The 14,176-nt window shown below is 53.6% G+C and overlaps 4 protein-coding genes across 4 annotated transcripts; 1 reads left to right on the forward strand and 3 right to left on the reverse strand.

Moving 5' to 3' along the window:
- Positions 1-192: 192 nt before the first annotated feature.
- On the reverse strand, positions 193-1,311 carry BO83DRAFT_375018 (complex I 30 kDa subunit family protein). Its single transcript, XM_025530354.1, has 3 exons — positions 1,094-1,311; positions 376-1,025; positions 193-321 (listed from the first exon to the last, which is right to left on the reverse strand). The coding sequence occupies exons 1-3, from the start codon at positions 1,254-1,256 to the stop codon at positions 271-273; spliced, it is 864 nt and encodes a 287-aa protein (XP_025392239.1). The 5' UTR covers positions 1,257-1,311; the 3' UTR covers positions 193-270.
- A 506-nt stretch (positions 1,312-1,817) lies between these two features.
- On the forward strand, positions 1,818-7,886 carry BO83DRAFT_423394 (CCR4-NOT core ubiquitin-protein ligase subunit MOT2; the record flags this gene model as incomplete). Its single annotated transcript, XM_025535093.1, has 7 exons — positions 1,818-1,870; positions 1,951-2,083; positions 2,121-2,236; positions 2,315-2,683; positions 2,745-4,714; positions 5,636-6,392; positions 6,458-7,886. The coding sequence occupies 7 exons, from the start codon at positions 1,818-1,820 to the stop codon at positions 7,884-7,886; spliced, it is 4,827 nt and encodes a 1,608-aa protein (XP_025392240.1).
- A 221-nt stretch (positions 7,887-8,107) lies between these two features.
- BO83DRAFT_133102 (zinc-binding alcohol dehydrogenase family protein) lies at positions 8,108-9,475 on the reverse strand. The gene has a single exon (XM_025526114.1). It carries the CDS (start codon positions 9,186-9,188, stop codon positions 8,115-8,117), a length of 1,074 nt encoding a protein of 357 aa, XP_025392241.1. The 5' UTR covers positions 9,189-9,475; the 3' UTR covers positions 8,108-8,114.
- A 961-nt stretch (positions 9,476-10,436) lies between these two features.
- BO83DRAFT_375020 (uncharacterized protein) lies at positions 10,437-12,813 on the reverse strand. The gene has a single exon (XM_025530355.1). It carries the CDS (start codon positions 12,653-12,655, stop codon positions 10,589-10,591), a length of 2,067 nt encoding a protein of 688 aa, XP_025392242.1. The 5' UTR covers positions 12,656-12,813; the 3' UTR covers positions 10,437-10,588.
- Between the last annotated feature and the right edge of the window lie 1,363 nt (positions 12,814-14,176).

Raw genomic sequence — 14,176 nt, forward strand, 5'->3', positions numbered from 1 at the left:
TGGGGGGTTGTTTCTTTTGTGTTTTGATATGATGTGTAATTGGGTCAATTGGATGTGGATGTAGTGCTCTACAAATTTTTGATGAGACAGTTTTCGAATTGTGTGCAATGTAAGGATATAATTTCATGATCTACGATATCATAGCGCGAGTCAACCTACTTTTGAGAAATGGCGACCCACGTTAGAAGTTTGCGCGAAACCAACGTCAAATTCAACACACGGTATGTACATACAGAACCAGTAAGGAAAGATAATACGATTACATCTCCTCTATTTCTTTTCCTCCTCCTTCGGCTCCGGCTTGGGGGTGGGCAGCTTGAACTATATCTTTAGTTAGCATCGTCCTCGTCATCGTAAAGGTTGATATCAACATACCGACTCAGGAGTTCTGTCAGTACCCGCACTGACAGGCTCCCAGGCAGCAGTACCACCCTCGAAGTTCCGGAATGCCTGCGTAAGCTCCAGAGGCTCAATGACAATGCGCTTCTTCTCCTCACAGTAACGCAGCTCCGTGTATCCAGTCAAGGGGAAGTCCTTGCGCAGCGGGTGACCGTCGAAACCGTAGTCGGTCATGATACGGCGCAGATCGGGGTGGCCGGTGAAGAAGACACCGAACATGTCGTACACCTCACGCTCGTACCACAGAGCACCCTCGAACAGACCGGTAACACTGGGCACGGGGCTGGCCTCGTCGGCATAGGTCTTGACACGGATACGCGAGTTGTAGCGAACGCTGAGCATGTTGTAGACGACCTCGAAGCGTTGGTCGCGGGTGGGGAAGTCGACACCGGTGATGTCCGAGATCTGGGTGTATTCGGCCGCGGTGTGGTATTTCAGGAAGGTCATAGTGGGGATCAGACCGGAGGGAGGGACGTAGATGCAGAGCTCATCCTTCCAGACGGAGAACTGCTGGACGTGCTTGGGCAGGCACGACATGATGTACTGGCCGTACTTGTGCAGACTGTCCGCCTTGTCCTGGTACTTGTCGGCCGGGTTGATGACGGGGGCGCGGAGAGGACCCGAGGCTAAAGATTATGTTAGTGGTGCACATCCTGCGATATCAATGGTCGAATCCGGGTGCCATTGGACATACGGGGACGCTGGGCCTGGCGCATGTTGGGAACATCCTCTGAGATAGGCGCGGTCGAGGCCTGAGTGGCCTTCAGAGCGGTCGTAGTGAAGGTACGGGTCGACCGGACGGCGGGGGCCAGGGAGCGGCCAGATCCCAGCCGCATCAAGGAGCGAGCAGAGGCCATGATGACGGACAATTGCGGGTGTGAGACGACGGGGAAGGTGGAGGGAGGGGAGAGCAGCGGAGGTTCCTCATCCAAGGAGCTTTTGCCGGTCCAGGCGAAGTTGTCGCGGTCACGTGAGAACCGCAAGTTTGGCTGGCGGAGATGACATAAGCGGCGCGGATAGCAACATATGTACGCCTCAGGCTGCAAGTGCAGTCAAACAGTGCAAACCCGCGCAAACCCCATCAATCAAAGCTTCACTTCTCTTTCTCGCTCTTCGCCTCCAACTCTCCCTCTTCCTTTGCGTCTGTGTCCCTCCGTGCTCCTTCTTCTCGTCCTCCTCACCTTTACCCCACGTTTCGTCGATCTACCATCTTCTTCCTCCCTCGGACTCTTCTTTTCGTCCCTTTTCCTATCTTCCTCTCCTGTCTCGTTTGACGTTCTTTTTTTTTTCTACCCGCTTTTCCTCGCCCTCTACCTACTCCCCCCCTTCCGCCCGGGTTTGGTTGATGGGTGTTAGTCTTGGACTGTGATCGCCGTCTTGTCCAGTCGTCGTACCGTTGCACAGCTTCGTCACTCACAATGTCAAATCGCCAACAGATTGACTCCGTCATCGATGATGACGACGAGTTCTGGTGCGTTCGCTTCCCACTTTTCCTACCCGTCGGGTTGTCCTATGACTAGTCCGTTGGGCTGACATCTTTGTCTTCTTTAGCCCCCTTTGCATCGAAGAATTCGATCTTTCGGATAAGAATTTCAAGCCTTGCCCCTGTGGGTATCAGGTACGCATCCTTCTCGCCTTGTACCCCCTCCCGAATCAACGGCCCGATCAGGAGATCGCTCGCGTCGTATGCGATCCGGACCGTCGCTAACAGACCCCTCCAGATTTGTCAATTCTGCTACAACAACATCAAAACCCACAGCGAAGAAGGCCGGTGCCCCAACTGCCGACGGGTCTACGATGAGAGCACCATACAATACAAGGTTCCCGATGCCGACGAGTATGTGGTCACTCCTCGCTCTTGTTCCCACTGTCCCTTCCCGCGTCTTGGCGCTAACATCGCAACCCGCAATTTTAGATTCAAAGCCGATTTGGCCTTGAAACACCGCAAGGCTGCTGCCGCGAAGAAGAAGGAGGCCGAGAAACGTGAAATCGAGGCTTCCAGTCGCAAGAATCTTGCCGGTGTCCGCGTCGTGCAGAAGAACCTGGTTTACGTGATCGGTCTCAACCCCACGATACGTGACGAGAATCAACTCCTCCTGACTTTGCGCGGTCGAGACTACTTCGGTCAATACGGTGACATCGAAAAGATCGTCGTGAGCAAGGCAAAGCCTGGTGGCAACCCGAACCAGGGCATTGGTGTCTACGTCACGTACGCAAGGAAGGCCGACGCAGCCACTTGCATAGCAGCTGTGGATGGGTCAGCCAACGGTGACCGGGTGCTACGGTAGGTCGAATTCTCTACTTTCTGATGTTCTGTTCACAAAGCAACGTACTGACCGCTCTAGTGCCCAATATGGTACGACCAAGTATTGTTCTTCCTTCCTGCGTAACGAGCAATGTCATAATCGAAACTGCACCTTCCTGCATGAGACTGGTGAGGACAGCGACAGTTACAGCCGGCAGGATCTCTCTTCGATGAACACCTTGTCGAGTCAGCGTATCAACGGTGCCCCCAGCGGTCCCACCCACTCGATCCCTCCGCACGTTGCCCGGTCCTCCGCTCAACCGATTTCGCAACCTATGCGCCGTCAGCCTAGTAGGGATGACGCTGCTGGTAGCCGGCCACCTGATGGGTCTGCCCTGCCATCGTCGGCAAGTTGGGCGAACAAGGACGCCGTGCTCAGCAGGACGAGACGAGCAAGTTTGACCGGCAGCCAAGCCTCGCAAAGTCCCCGACCCGCCATCGCCACGGTGTCGCCCGCAGTGGAGGAGGCGAAACGCGTGGAGAAGCAGTCTACAAATGCGCAGGAGCGTGCTCAGGCTCAGGCTCAGGTACAGGCACAAGCGCAGGCACAGGCACAGGCACAGGCACAGGCACAGGCACAGGCACAGGCACAGGCACAGGCACAGGCACAGGCGCAGGCCCATGCTCAAGCTCAAGCCCAGGCTCAAGCTCAGGCACAGGTGCAGGCGCAACCGTCCCCCTCTTCTGAAGCACGATCCTCGCCGTCCAGTTCCCCCCCGACTGTCCAGACGCCACCTAAGCCGGAGACGCCTTTGTTGGATAACTTGGTCAAGGCTGTCAACTCCCCAGACTTCAAATTCATTTTCTCGGCGGCTGGTCTGCCTGCGGAGGAGGTTGCCCTTATTGAGAACCACCCTTCGTTCATCGATCCCTATGGTGGTGTGAAACGCCGAGCTATGCGTGAGAAGGCGGAGCAGGAACGTGTCCGGCGGGAGCAGGAGCTACTGCAGTCTGCTGCTGCGGAAGAAGAGAGCCGTGAGAGCGGAAGCCTGCAGCTCGGTGGCGAGCCGGATGACGCAGTGCCTCCGAGAGGCCGTAGTGGTCGCGAATCTCATGGTGCTATTCAACCTCCCTCCCAGCAGGGCACGACGACAAACTCCGTGGTTGGCTCCCCCGTCTCGGCAACCAGTCACCAGTTCCAGCAACTTAACCTGGCAGGCCGTAGCTTGACCCCTCTGCAGCAACAGCAGTTGCTTCTCCTGAAGTCTGCCGGCAACCAACAGGCTGGCCTGGTTGATCAGCTGCAGGGTGGACTCAACTCCGCTGTTCTTGACCAAGCAGCCCAGGTCCGTCAGGGTCTACTCCAAAGCCAGATGGCACAGTTCAATGCTCTGCAGGCCCAAAGTCGCCAGAACTCTCGTTTCACCTTCGCCAATGAGGCCAATGCCAAGAACATGCCTAATGTGCGCATGTTGAGCCAAATGCAGGCTGGTACTCCTAACCCGCTCGCAGCCCCTAGTCCTCAGCATAGTCTTGCTGGCAACTACTTCACTAGTGGCGTGCAGGGTCCACCCCCCGGGTTGAAGACGGCGGGTACTCCGCCTATCAGCGGCGGCGGCATGTTCGCACAGGGTCACGGTTTCACAACGAATGCCAATGTCGGTTTGGGATCCAACCTCGGAAAGCAAGAAGCCAATCCAGAGTTGATGCGTGAGCTGCTGAGAGGCCGCAGTAGCGCAAATGCCGGTGGTTTGCAGGGTCAAGAGGCCGCTAAGCGTGAGTTCATGTTTCCTTTCCTCCAACAGCACCAAACTCCCCCTCCCCTGACTCCCGGCAATGGCCTTCTCAGCTCTTTCTATGGTGCTCAGGCGGGAAATTATTCCGAGTCTGGTCCACAGAAGCAGAAGAAGAAGGGGAAGAAGCACAGACACGCTAACACTTCCTCCGGTGGAGGCGGTGTAGTAGATCTTGCGGACCCGAGCATCCTACAGGCGAGGATGCACCAGGTTGGTGCGAATGCTGCCGCCGCCGCTGCTGCTGGGCAGGCGTTGTACGGGAGTCAGGGTCAAGGTGGGTACAATCAGGCCATGATGTATGGCAGCGGCTTCAACCGCTGGTGATTGTTTGCCCCCCTTTCTCATAATTCATTAATAACCCTCCCTCGCCCTTCACTTCTATCCCTGTTGTTTATGATGACTACCCTTTTTGCATTCTGTTTCTCTTTGCCCATGCTTCTTTTTCTGTCTCCCTTTTTATTTGATGACATGATATCATATTTCTCTAGATGGGCGTGGGATATGATTCTTATGTTTCAGTTTTCCGGACTCATTGATTCGATGTTGAAAACTTTGCGACATATTTCCACTCTGCAACGAAAGCATTAAGCAAACGGCTCTTGAAAACAACAAGAATTCGGGCTAGGCGTGCCCTTGGCGTTATCTTCATGATTGTTCTTGATTTTATGTTTCTTTGTTCTGTCACGTCATGTTTCTTTTTTTGCGTGTTGTCTCCGGCTTCCGTGTGGATGGGGGGCGTCCTTGCACTTTATGGGCACATCGTGTCTTCTAGGTCCACTGCGCTTTGGTGGCTGTCGTATACTTTGTTCTTTTGCATCCAAGCTGGGTTGATCTATCAGCATCTTGGTGGCCCATTCGGTCTGGTCATGGCTTTATGTACGTTAACCTCCCTGCCCTGGCTTTCGATAAACACGAGCAGGGCCCTCTATGCGAAACCAATTTCTCACAATTATTGTTCTATAGACAATATGCCTTGTGTGTCCGTCTGGTTGCATCGGCCGGGACATTTGTGTAATTAATATGCCTGCCCTTCCGTACCTTTGTCGTCTCGTTTTGTTTCTAGGAGTCCACGGGCACGCCCTTTTTCTATCTGTTTCTGCTTGTCTCGTTGGGAGGGGTTCCTTTGCGTTATCCTTGTCATCCGCCTCACTCACACATCGTCTTGCAGACGTCAAGAAGCTAACAGCGCTTCTAGTGGACGAAGAATTCCCTCCTCTTGGAGCTCAGCCAAAGGACAAGCGTCCAGTTGACAGCTTTGGCTATCTCGTGCGCTCGCATTTCTCCAGTGACTCGCAAAGCTCGGCCCGTGCTGGAACCCCTACCCTGCCTCCGGGACTTCCTCTACCACACGCTCATCCCGCATCTGCCTTGTTTCAAAGTCCGCTCAATCCATCCAGTCCAGTCTCGTCGCCATCTGTGCCGCCAGGTCTTAATCCGCCTTTCCATAGGCTAGGCACGCCGGGCCAAGGACTACAGGAAGGCTCTCGCCAGGCCTCTCCGGACTTGAAGGACACTCCTGACAATGCCCCTACCTCAAGTCGCGTCAAGAATGCGTCCGAAATATCACTCGGTTCTCCTGTGCCAAAGTCAGCCAACAAGGCTCGCGCCCAGCAGAAAGGAGATTTGATGGTCGCTGCTGACAAGAAAGCTGGCCCTTCGAAGGCTGGAGACAACAATGAGAAAACCTCGGCGCCTACGGGCAAAGTTAAGCCCATAAAGCTGGAGCTTCCCTTGGGTACTTCTCAGTCTCATGATGTTCCAAAGCCCGATACACCAAGTCAATCCCATGCTCATGGCCCGGTGCCCACTTCGACGATTGGTTCCCGTCCGAATACACCTTTGACTGGGGTCTCCCGTGTTTCCGATTCGTCCGCTCCCCGCCAACCTCGAGTTCTCCGTGTGGTTGACACGCCGAAGACTGAGACTCCGCCGCCCCATCTGCCACCCAGTCTGTCGCGTCCATATCTGCTGCAACAAAAGCGCGTTCCAGACGGCCAAGTATCTCGTCGCTCAGCAGGCCCGATACGCCCGGCGACCTGGGTTCGGAAGCCGATCTTTACACTTCGGCATCCGTGTCCCGTGCTAACTCTCCTCCCGCTTCATCCAGAATTGGCTCTGCACCTGTCCGGGCGATGACCAAGAGCCAGGCTAAGAAGGAACGGCGACAGAAGGCCAAGGAAATGGAAGCCAAGAAACAAGAGGCCACTGCCGTCGTTGAGGAACCAGTGCAGGCCCCGATCATCGGTCGAAAGCGCAAGACCAAGAAGACTCCTGTTAGCTCGAACGACTCGCCAGCTACAGCTCCGGATAATACTGAGACTGGAAAGTCTGCCAACTCCGCAGGCTCCGATAGCAATGAGAAGACTAGCCAGCGGACAGAAGCGGCCAAGAAGAACAAATCGAATGAGAAGGCTACGAAGGACTCCAAGGCAACTGTTACCGAGGAGAAGGTTACTGTTGAACAGAAGGCACCTGCTGAAGCATGGCGTTCTAAGAACACGGTCGAGCAGCTGATGAAGGACGCCGAATCCAGCGGGGTCCCGGTCAAGGAGCTCTTCGCGGAACGCACGTCTCCGCTGCAGGTACTTCTTGCTCAGCTTCACAAGTCTGCTGAATTAGATCTGAACAATCATCCCCTTTTCAACCCAGCCAACCTAAGCCAGCGCTTCGACATGAAGTGCACAGCGGATGATTACGACATTCTCAAACAGCCTATCGAGTTGACCGACGAGCATCGCAAAGCATTGATGCGCGGAGAAGCCATCCGTGTTAACTCGGACTCGAATATGCTGAAAGACCGATGCTTGATCAGTCCCCGTGGGTGCGTCCTACACCATCTGTCGCCAGAGGAAGAAGAGCGGTACCTCGCGCTTGAGAAGAACATTGCCTGGGCAATTGATACCTTCCAGGAGTACTCGAACGTGCCAATCACGGAACCAGATGTGACCAACCGCGGTGGTGGCTTGGACGCACTGTTTGCTACCCCTGAGAACTTCAACATCTGCTGGGTCGACGAGACCTCGGCTGGCCTCACCTCTGGCTCTCCCACTGCCGGGATGTCCCTCTCTGACGCGAGTGGATCCACTATTCCCGCACCTCCCAACGTTTTGTCGGCCATGGAGGCGGACAGCACTCGCAGCCATAACTGGGCCATTGCCAACACCGCCGAGCTGGTCAATGCCACTGCCACCTCTGTGCGATCCTTCGCTGCCGCTACTGCCAAGCACATGCTCGGTGCCGCGGGGGTGGTCATGGGCAACATCCCAGACTTGGACGATGTGGTTGGAATGACCAATGAGGAGCTGCGTTCGTTTGCTGTCAAGTCGCAGAAGGACCTCGAATCGTCTCGCAAGGAGCTAGACACGATCGACAAGAAGCTCAACGCCCTAGTGAAGCGGAACCGCAAACTTGCACAGCAGGCTCTTGCGACTACCGTTGACGCGTGAACCCCCGTTCTGTCCCTATGACAACTGTATAATAGTGTGTCTCATTTTCAGCATGTTTTCTGCTTTCTTCTTATGCTGGCTTACTACTACCCCTGTATTCTGAATCTGGTTTCTGTTCATGCTGTATGATGCTTGTCTCCGTTATTAGACTTCACAGGGGGAGTACTCACGAATCAATGATAATACATTAGACTATACAGATCTTCAAGTATATACTAGTAACTCTATCTACGCACTCTCATTAGGCCGGAAGACCACCTTCTCTCCGGAAACACCCTCCTTATTCGTCTTCAATGCCTCCTCAACAGCCCCCAACCCACCAGGCACCACCCGCACACGATTCGGCACAAACAAGCCCTTCGCAATCCACCCATCCTCACCCCCGAGCGCCTTCACCATAGGCTCACTAATATGCCTCAACTTAGGCGAAGCCCCAATACCTAGAATCGGCCGAATCTCCACCTGTTGATCCCCCTCCTTACCCAACTCCTCCGCCTCCTTCTCCGCACCCAATACCGTAACCACCGCCTTCGCAGTCCCCTTACTCTTCTTCGCAATCTCCACGCCTAACACCTGCGTCTCCTTCATCGAAATCGCATCAAACACATAACTAATCGGCACCTCCCCAGCAGCATCCACAAAGTCCTGCGCCTTAGCCACCTTCCGATCCAGCACCACATGCGCCCCCAACCCCTCCAAATGCCCCTTATGCACAACACTCGCAGTCGTAATAATCCTCGTGAACCCGCTCAACCTCGCAAACTGAATCGCATACTGTCCCACACTCGACGCTCCGCCCAGAATAGCAATCGCCTTGCCCTTGCCTGCCTCGGATCCGCCCTCAGCCCAAGGCGCAGGCGTGATCCCGTGCCCTGTGCTGTCGTACATACCCGTCACAACGGCCACACTGGCTAGACTGATTCCCGCGGCTTGCTCGTCGGAGATGTTCGAGGGGGTCTTGGAGACGAGTTCTGCTGGCATCACGCAGTATTGTTGGAAGGTCGACGCGGCGTAGTTGCCGATTATGCCTTGGAAGAAGACCCGGTCGCCGGGCGTGAAAGTCGAGACGTTGGGGCCTACGGCGGCGATGGTGCCCGAGGCGTCGGAGCCGAGGATCGCCGGGTATTCGGTTAAGTAGAAGTTGTAGTCGCGCATTTTCCAGTCGACGGGGTTCACGGCCGTGGCGGTGATTTTTATGAGGACTTGGTTGGTCGAGGGGGTCGGGAGGGGTTTGGTGGTTAGGGTCGTGGGCGATTGGGGGGAGGGCACGGTGGCCGCGAGGTAGGTGGAGGGGAGGGACATATTGGTTGTTATTGTGCTGGTGGTGTAGTTCGTCGGTTGTTGTTGGTGGCGGTGGTGGTGGTGGAAGTGGTGTGGTTGGTGGGATGAAAAATAGAGTGCTGACGGGCGTCAGTAGTATGAAGATCAGATTATAGCTCGTGAGGGGTAGGGTTAGGGGTACTTTAGTTTAGATGATGATGTTTATTAAATAAAGGAAGCCAGTGTCTGATTTGTAATGAGGTCATGCACGTTAGTCATCGACTCCAGTGGGGCTGTTGTTGATCTGGGTGGGCTTTGTTGTGCGATGGTTGTTATGGATTGAGGTATAGTGAGTGTCATTGAGCTGACGGCCAAGAGCAGGCTGTACAGAGTATGAGTATACATCTGCATGCCACCAAATACAAATATGGAGTGTACATTTTGTAGAACTCAGTGTCATGACTACTGAATTGCAAAACTGTGAGCCGAAGAGTAACCAGCACGTTTGAATGAGCGTTCAATACATGCAACCTTTCTAAAGATAGTTCTAGCAACGTTAGTATTTCTAGTACTTTCCATCATGTACGGATCTCTCGTTGAGTGGTGAATGACACTGTTGCTGGGATTTTATTTAGTCTTGCGTCGGGATCTACGGCAAGCATCTGCAGTCAGGTAGCGTCTTTCCTCTTTTGGTTTAAACTTCGCATATAAACCATGCAGCCCAACATGGTCAATGCAACAGTGGATAAACTTAATATCAAATTAGAAACTGGAATCTAGATGCCGTTCCACTACTACTCTAGATAGTAATTGTAGTTATCTCCGATTGTGGCCCTAAATGAAGGGGTCAATATAATCAATAGGATCGATGATACTTGATAAGGATAGGGGAATACAATCGATCTCTGACAGGCTTTCCCGGCCGATTCCTCTCTTGGCCAGTGTGGCTTGACGGGGAAGCTTAGCCGCAGCAATTGCGGTAAATTACAGTACGACGTGCTACATAATTACCGCCTAACCCGATATGGAGTACAGGCCCTAAGTATGCCCGAGGCGAGCCACAGTGTGGACAGGTCGATTCAGGCTATAGTAGCAAAAAGAAGTGTTTCTCAGTATGATAGACATACAAAGTAATATCACAAAGGTAGGGGATGGCAGAGTGAGAACTTGGAGAATAGGTACTACATGTGGAAAACCACGGCGGGGCGAGTTTTGTATTTCAAGTCTACAGATCGCACATTCTTGTCGCTCTAGAGAGAAAAGAGGAACTCCTATTCTTAGTATAGCCTGGTGAAAAGCTTGACCATATCTCGAGACAATGTAGATACAAGGTAAGTATTTGAAGATCGTGAGTATCATAAAGAGAATCTGAAGTAATCATTCCTATAACTAATGCTGTATGGAAGCGTCCTATCCTAGTGTATCATCCCGTTGCAACAAATTCAACTCCAAGTAGTGTCCGACAAGTCCCTGCGAGCCCTATCGCAGTTGGACAGTCCAGCATGAGTATAGCAGAGACCAGCCACTCCCGACGCCCACAGCGCACCGCACTCCCACATAACGATAGCCAGATCCCACATCTCGAGGATCTTCTGATCCTGGGGGTAAGCCACCTGAGCAGCGAGGGTAGCTCCGACATATTCATTCTCGGAGGGTAAGGTATCACCGCCCCTGACGTAGGCGAGAACAGGCTTGACGAGAAGGTCAATGACAGCACGAGTCTCCGGCAAGGGGTCAGAGGCAATGAGGGCCTCAAGACGGGCTTCGGCGTTGGCAAGGGCACACTCACCGCGCTCGACCTTGGTGCCATTTGCTCGGAAGTGTTCCAAGGGAGGTCGCTCGTCAGGGATGATCGGGACGATGCCTGCATCGACAGGGAGATCAGTGCGACCGAGGAGAGTGACAGGGCGGTGGCGGCAGTTAGAGAGCTGCCACCAGTGGGTGAAGAGAAGGCAATTGGCTGCTGGGTTGTAGGGGTCGTTCTCCCGGTACCAGATCATAGCGCCGATTATGCGAGCGTAAACCTCGGCCAAGGGGGCTTCCTCCAGGGATCCTCGTGTCAGCGACGGGATGATGTTGCTGACTTCACCGCATGCTACATCGGCTCCGAGATCGATCCAGTCGTGTGCGACACAACCCAGACCAGCGATGGCGGCCATGTGCTCGCTACCACCTCCATCATAGTAGACGTGACAGAAGACTGCGTCAGCCAACTTGTACCGGGCCAGGCGGGCAAGATCGTCCCACACAACGATGGTAGGACGAGAAGGAATTGGATGAGTATCCTCAATGACGGTCTTCTGGCGCAGACAGGAGTAATTGCAGCCCTTGACAAGACTAATGTCAGTAATGTGCGGGCCGGCATAGGCAGACTTTTCAGCAGCTGCAGCTGCATCGGCGAAAGCAATAGTGAGTTTGTCTGCCATGGCAGCGCTGTGGACACCAATGGAGTAATCCATGACAAAAGATGCGTCCATGGTTGACCACAAACCAGAGATGGAACCGCCGTAGACACCACGGTTGTAACCACTTGTCATGGCAAACACACTGGTATTGAGGATGGGTCCCTGGCAGTCCTCCCCGGCAAACAGGTTGACTGCGGTTGGATCAGATGCGACAGCCACGCCACTCAGCTTGGGTGCGAGAGGCTTGCGGGCAGAGCACCAACTGGGCATGTCGACTGGACGCACCTCGGCAAACTCGACACGCTCAGGGGCGCCGGTCGCGATCATTCTGTCGCGGGCCTCCAAAAGAGTCGAGGCGTCTGCGAGCAAACCGGCGGCACAATCAACGGCATCTGCAACACGTGCGTTGCGCATCCACGAGACATTGGCGACAGCAGCCAGAACACCGTCCGTTCGAGGCGTATCCTGGCGGCGTGCCACGTTAACGGTTGTCGTGAGGGTGTCGGTTTCAGCGTCATACTGCTGAGAGAACTTGCTTGCTCCGGGCTCGGCAGGGCCAATGCCGTGTGATTTGAGTGACCAGGCGTGAGCTCCTCGAGGGGTATCCATGTTCACTCCCTCTGCCGCGACATGGGCTGTACCCCAGGTAGAGGTAAGCCGGACGGTAGCAGCAGGGTCAGTGGCTGAGAGCTCGCCAGTGCGGTCAGCCCAGTGGGAGAAGACAGGAAGACAATCGAAAGCAGGCGAGCGACTGAGACCACCGGTGACAACCAGGCCAGGTACCAGGTCAGAAATGGGCTGCTTGGGGTTCCTGACTGGCATACGCTGTTTGATCTCCTCGGAGCGTGCGCGGAACTCGTCGATCTTGGCCTGGCTCTGGATAGCAGGCTCGCGCAACCGCATGCCCAAGCTAGTGGGCTTAGTGGCAACGCTTTGAGTTCCTGATCTCAAGGGAGAGGCATTGGCCGGGTTGGAAACGAACTCGTTGACATCCCGACAGGACATGCGCTCGAAGAAGAGAGGCTGGTCCTCAGCTCGAGGGTCGACGAGACCACCCTTACGAGCAATATCGGGAAGGTCATTTGTCCGCGCAATGTATCCCATCTTGGGAAAGGAATGCTTGAGAGATGAAGTGGTCTCTCGGCGGCAAGGGTAAGGCAAGGAAAGATGAAAAGAGAGATCACAGAAAAAGAGAGGACGGAGAAATCGTTCTAACAAAGAGTTTCAAGACAATGAATTTCTTGAAGCCAGATATCTCTGAGATTTTTGGGTTGATTTCTATTCATGGCCACACTCGTGGTTGGACTCTTTTATAGATCGAAGAAGGCTCGCCAAACAAAGGCCACAGCCGATTCAACCATTCAGCCCATCCTTCCGTCCAGCCAGCCGTTCAGCCCAGACACGGGCCAGCCTGTGAGCCATAATTCAAGAACCACTTCAGCCAGCCACCAGTGTCCTGAGACAAGCAGGTCAAGCATAAGTGTGAACTCTAAATCATGACAGACTCCATCGGTCGTTCTGGTGGGGTTATTTCGATTAATCTCTGGTCAACAACAAACCCCATCTACTAAACATTGTGCTATTGAATGGCCATTTTACAGAATAAAATAGAAAGAAAATTAAACAGAAAATAAATAAATAGATAAATCACAATAAAAAAAGGATAATATACAAAAATCATGTCAACATTATCTCCCTACAAGAGATGTATGGGCCACCGCGTGTAACCCTTCTCCACCACGGTGTTTCCGATCGAACAAAATATCTCAGAAACTTCTTCCTCAATTCGGGGAGCTGCATACAGAAGACCGACAAGTGCATAACTCCACCCGTAATGTGCTGGCATGTTGCAATCTCCACCCGCTTTGACAGACTGAGCATAGCGCTCCAACACTTGAAACCGCAACGCCACTCTACAGTCGCTGCCCCTCTTCTGCAGGCTGTCATGATTATATCCCTGATCGCCCCCGACAGTCCCTAATTCCTAGAACGAAGCCGCCTATAGTGGGTATGAGCAAGTCCTTGTGCTCCACTCATCAGACCACTTAGAGACTTGGATCTCGATTGGAATTCGTCCATAATCTTGCCTAGTCACCCAGCCGTATTGTTTGCATCAGCCATGTGGCACAGCCTCCTTCCCTTCTCATCGCCCTGCAGGGCAAGGTTCCCAATTCCACCCTCCTTGAGTAGATCGGCAGTAATTACAGCTGTCTCTGAAGTGCCCCCTTCTACACAGTATGGTCCAGGCGCTTCTGCAAATGAAAAAAAAAACTCTGCTGAGCATCGTAGGAGATTATCTGGTCGTCTGTATAGCCTGTCACAGGTGTCTCGTTCAAGCCGGTCAAAGCTGAAGCTGAAAAAGACCCACCAGCTGAAAAGGAACTAGAAGTTGGGGTACGCAAGCCTTGCAACTCTTTGACATATCACATTTCTTACTCTCTCTCCATTTTCGGACTTTTTCTGAACATGCATAGCTTCGTGTTGTGCTCTACACCGGAAATCGACCAACGGCTTATCGTAGACAATATCCCCCTAGCTACCAAACCAGTCGTACGCTTCAGACAAGAAAAAATTCGCCACCTTATCTGACCATTACACAATAGTACCTGGCTAGATTCAAGTTGC

The sequence above is a fragment of the Aspergillus eucalypticola genome (genome assembly GCF_003184535.1).
Source record: "Aspergillus eucalypticola CBS 122712 chromosome Unknown BO83scaffold_3, whole genome shotgun sequence".
NCBI classification, from domain to species: Eukaryota; Fungi; Ascomycota; class Eurotiomycetes; order Eurotiales; family Aspergillaceae; genus Aspergillus; species Aspergillus eucalypticola.

Coding starts and splice junctions, on each gene's coding strand:
- BO83DRAFT_375020 (XM_025530355.1), bottom strand. CDS start 12,655: ATGGGATACATTGCGCGGACAAATGACCTTCCCGATATTGCTCGTAAG.
- BO83DRAFT_375018 (XM_025530354.1), bottom strand. CDS start 1,256: ATGGCCTCTGCTCGCTCCTTGATGCGGCTGGGATCTGGCCGCTCCCTG. Junction 1,026..1,093: donor GCGCCAGGCCCAGCGTCCCC/GTATGTCCAATG, acceptor CATAATCTTTAG/CCTCGGGTCCTCTCCGCGCC. Junction 322..375: donor CTGACAGAACTCCTGAGTCG/GTATGTTGATAT, acceptor CTAAAGATATAG/TTCAAGCTGCCCACCCCCAA.
- BO83DRAFT_133102 (XM_025526114.1), bottom strand. CDS start 9,188: ATGTCCCTCCCCTCCACCTACCTCGCGGCCACCGTGCCCTCCCCCCAA.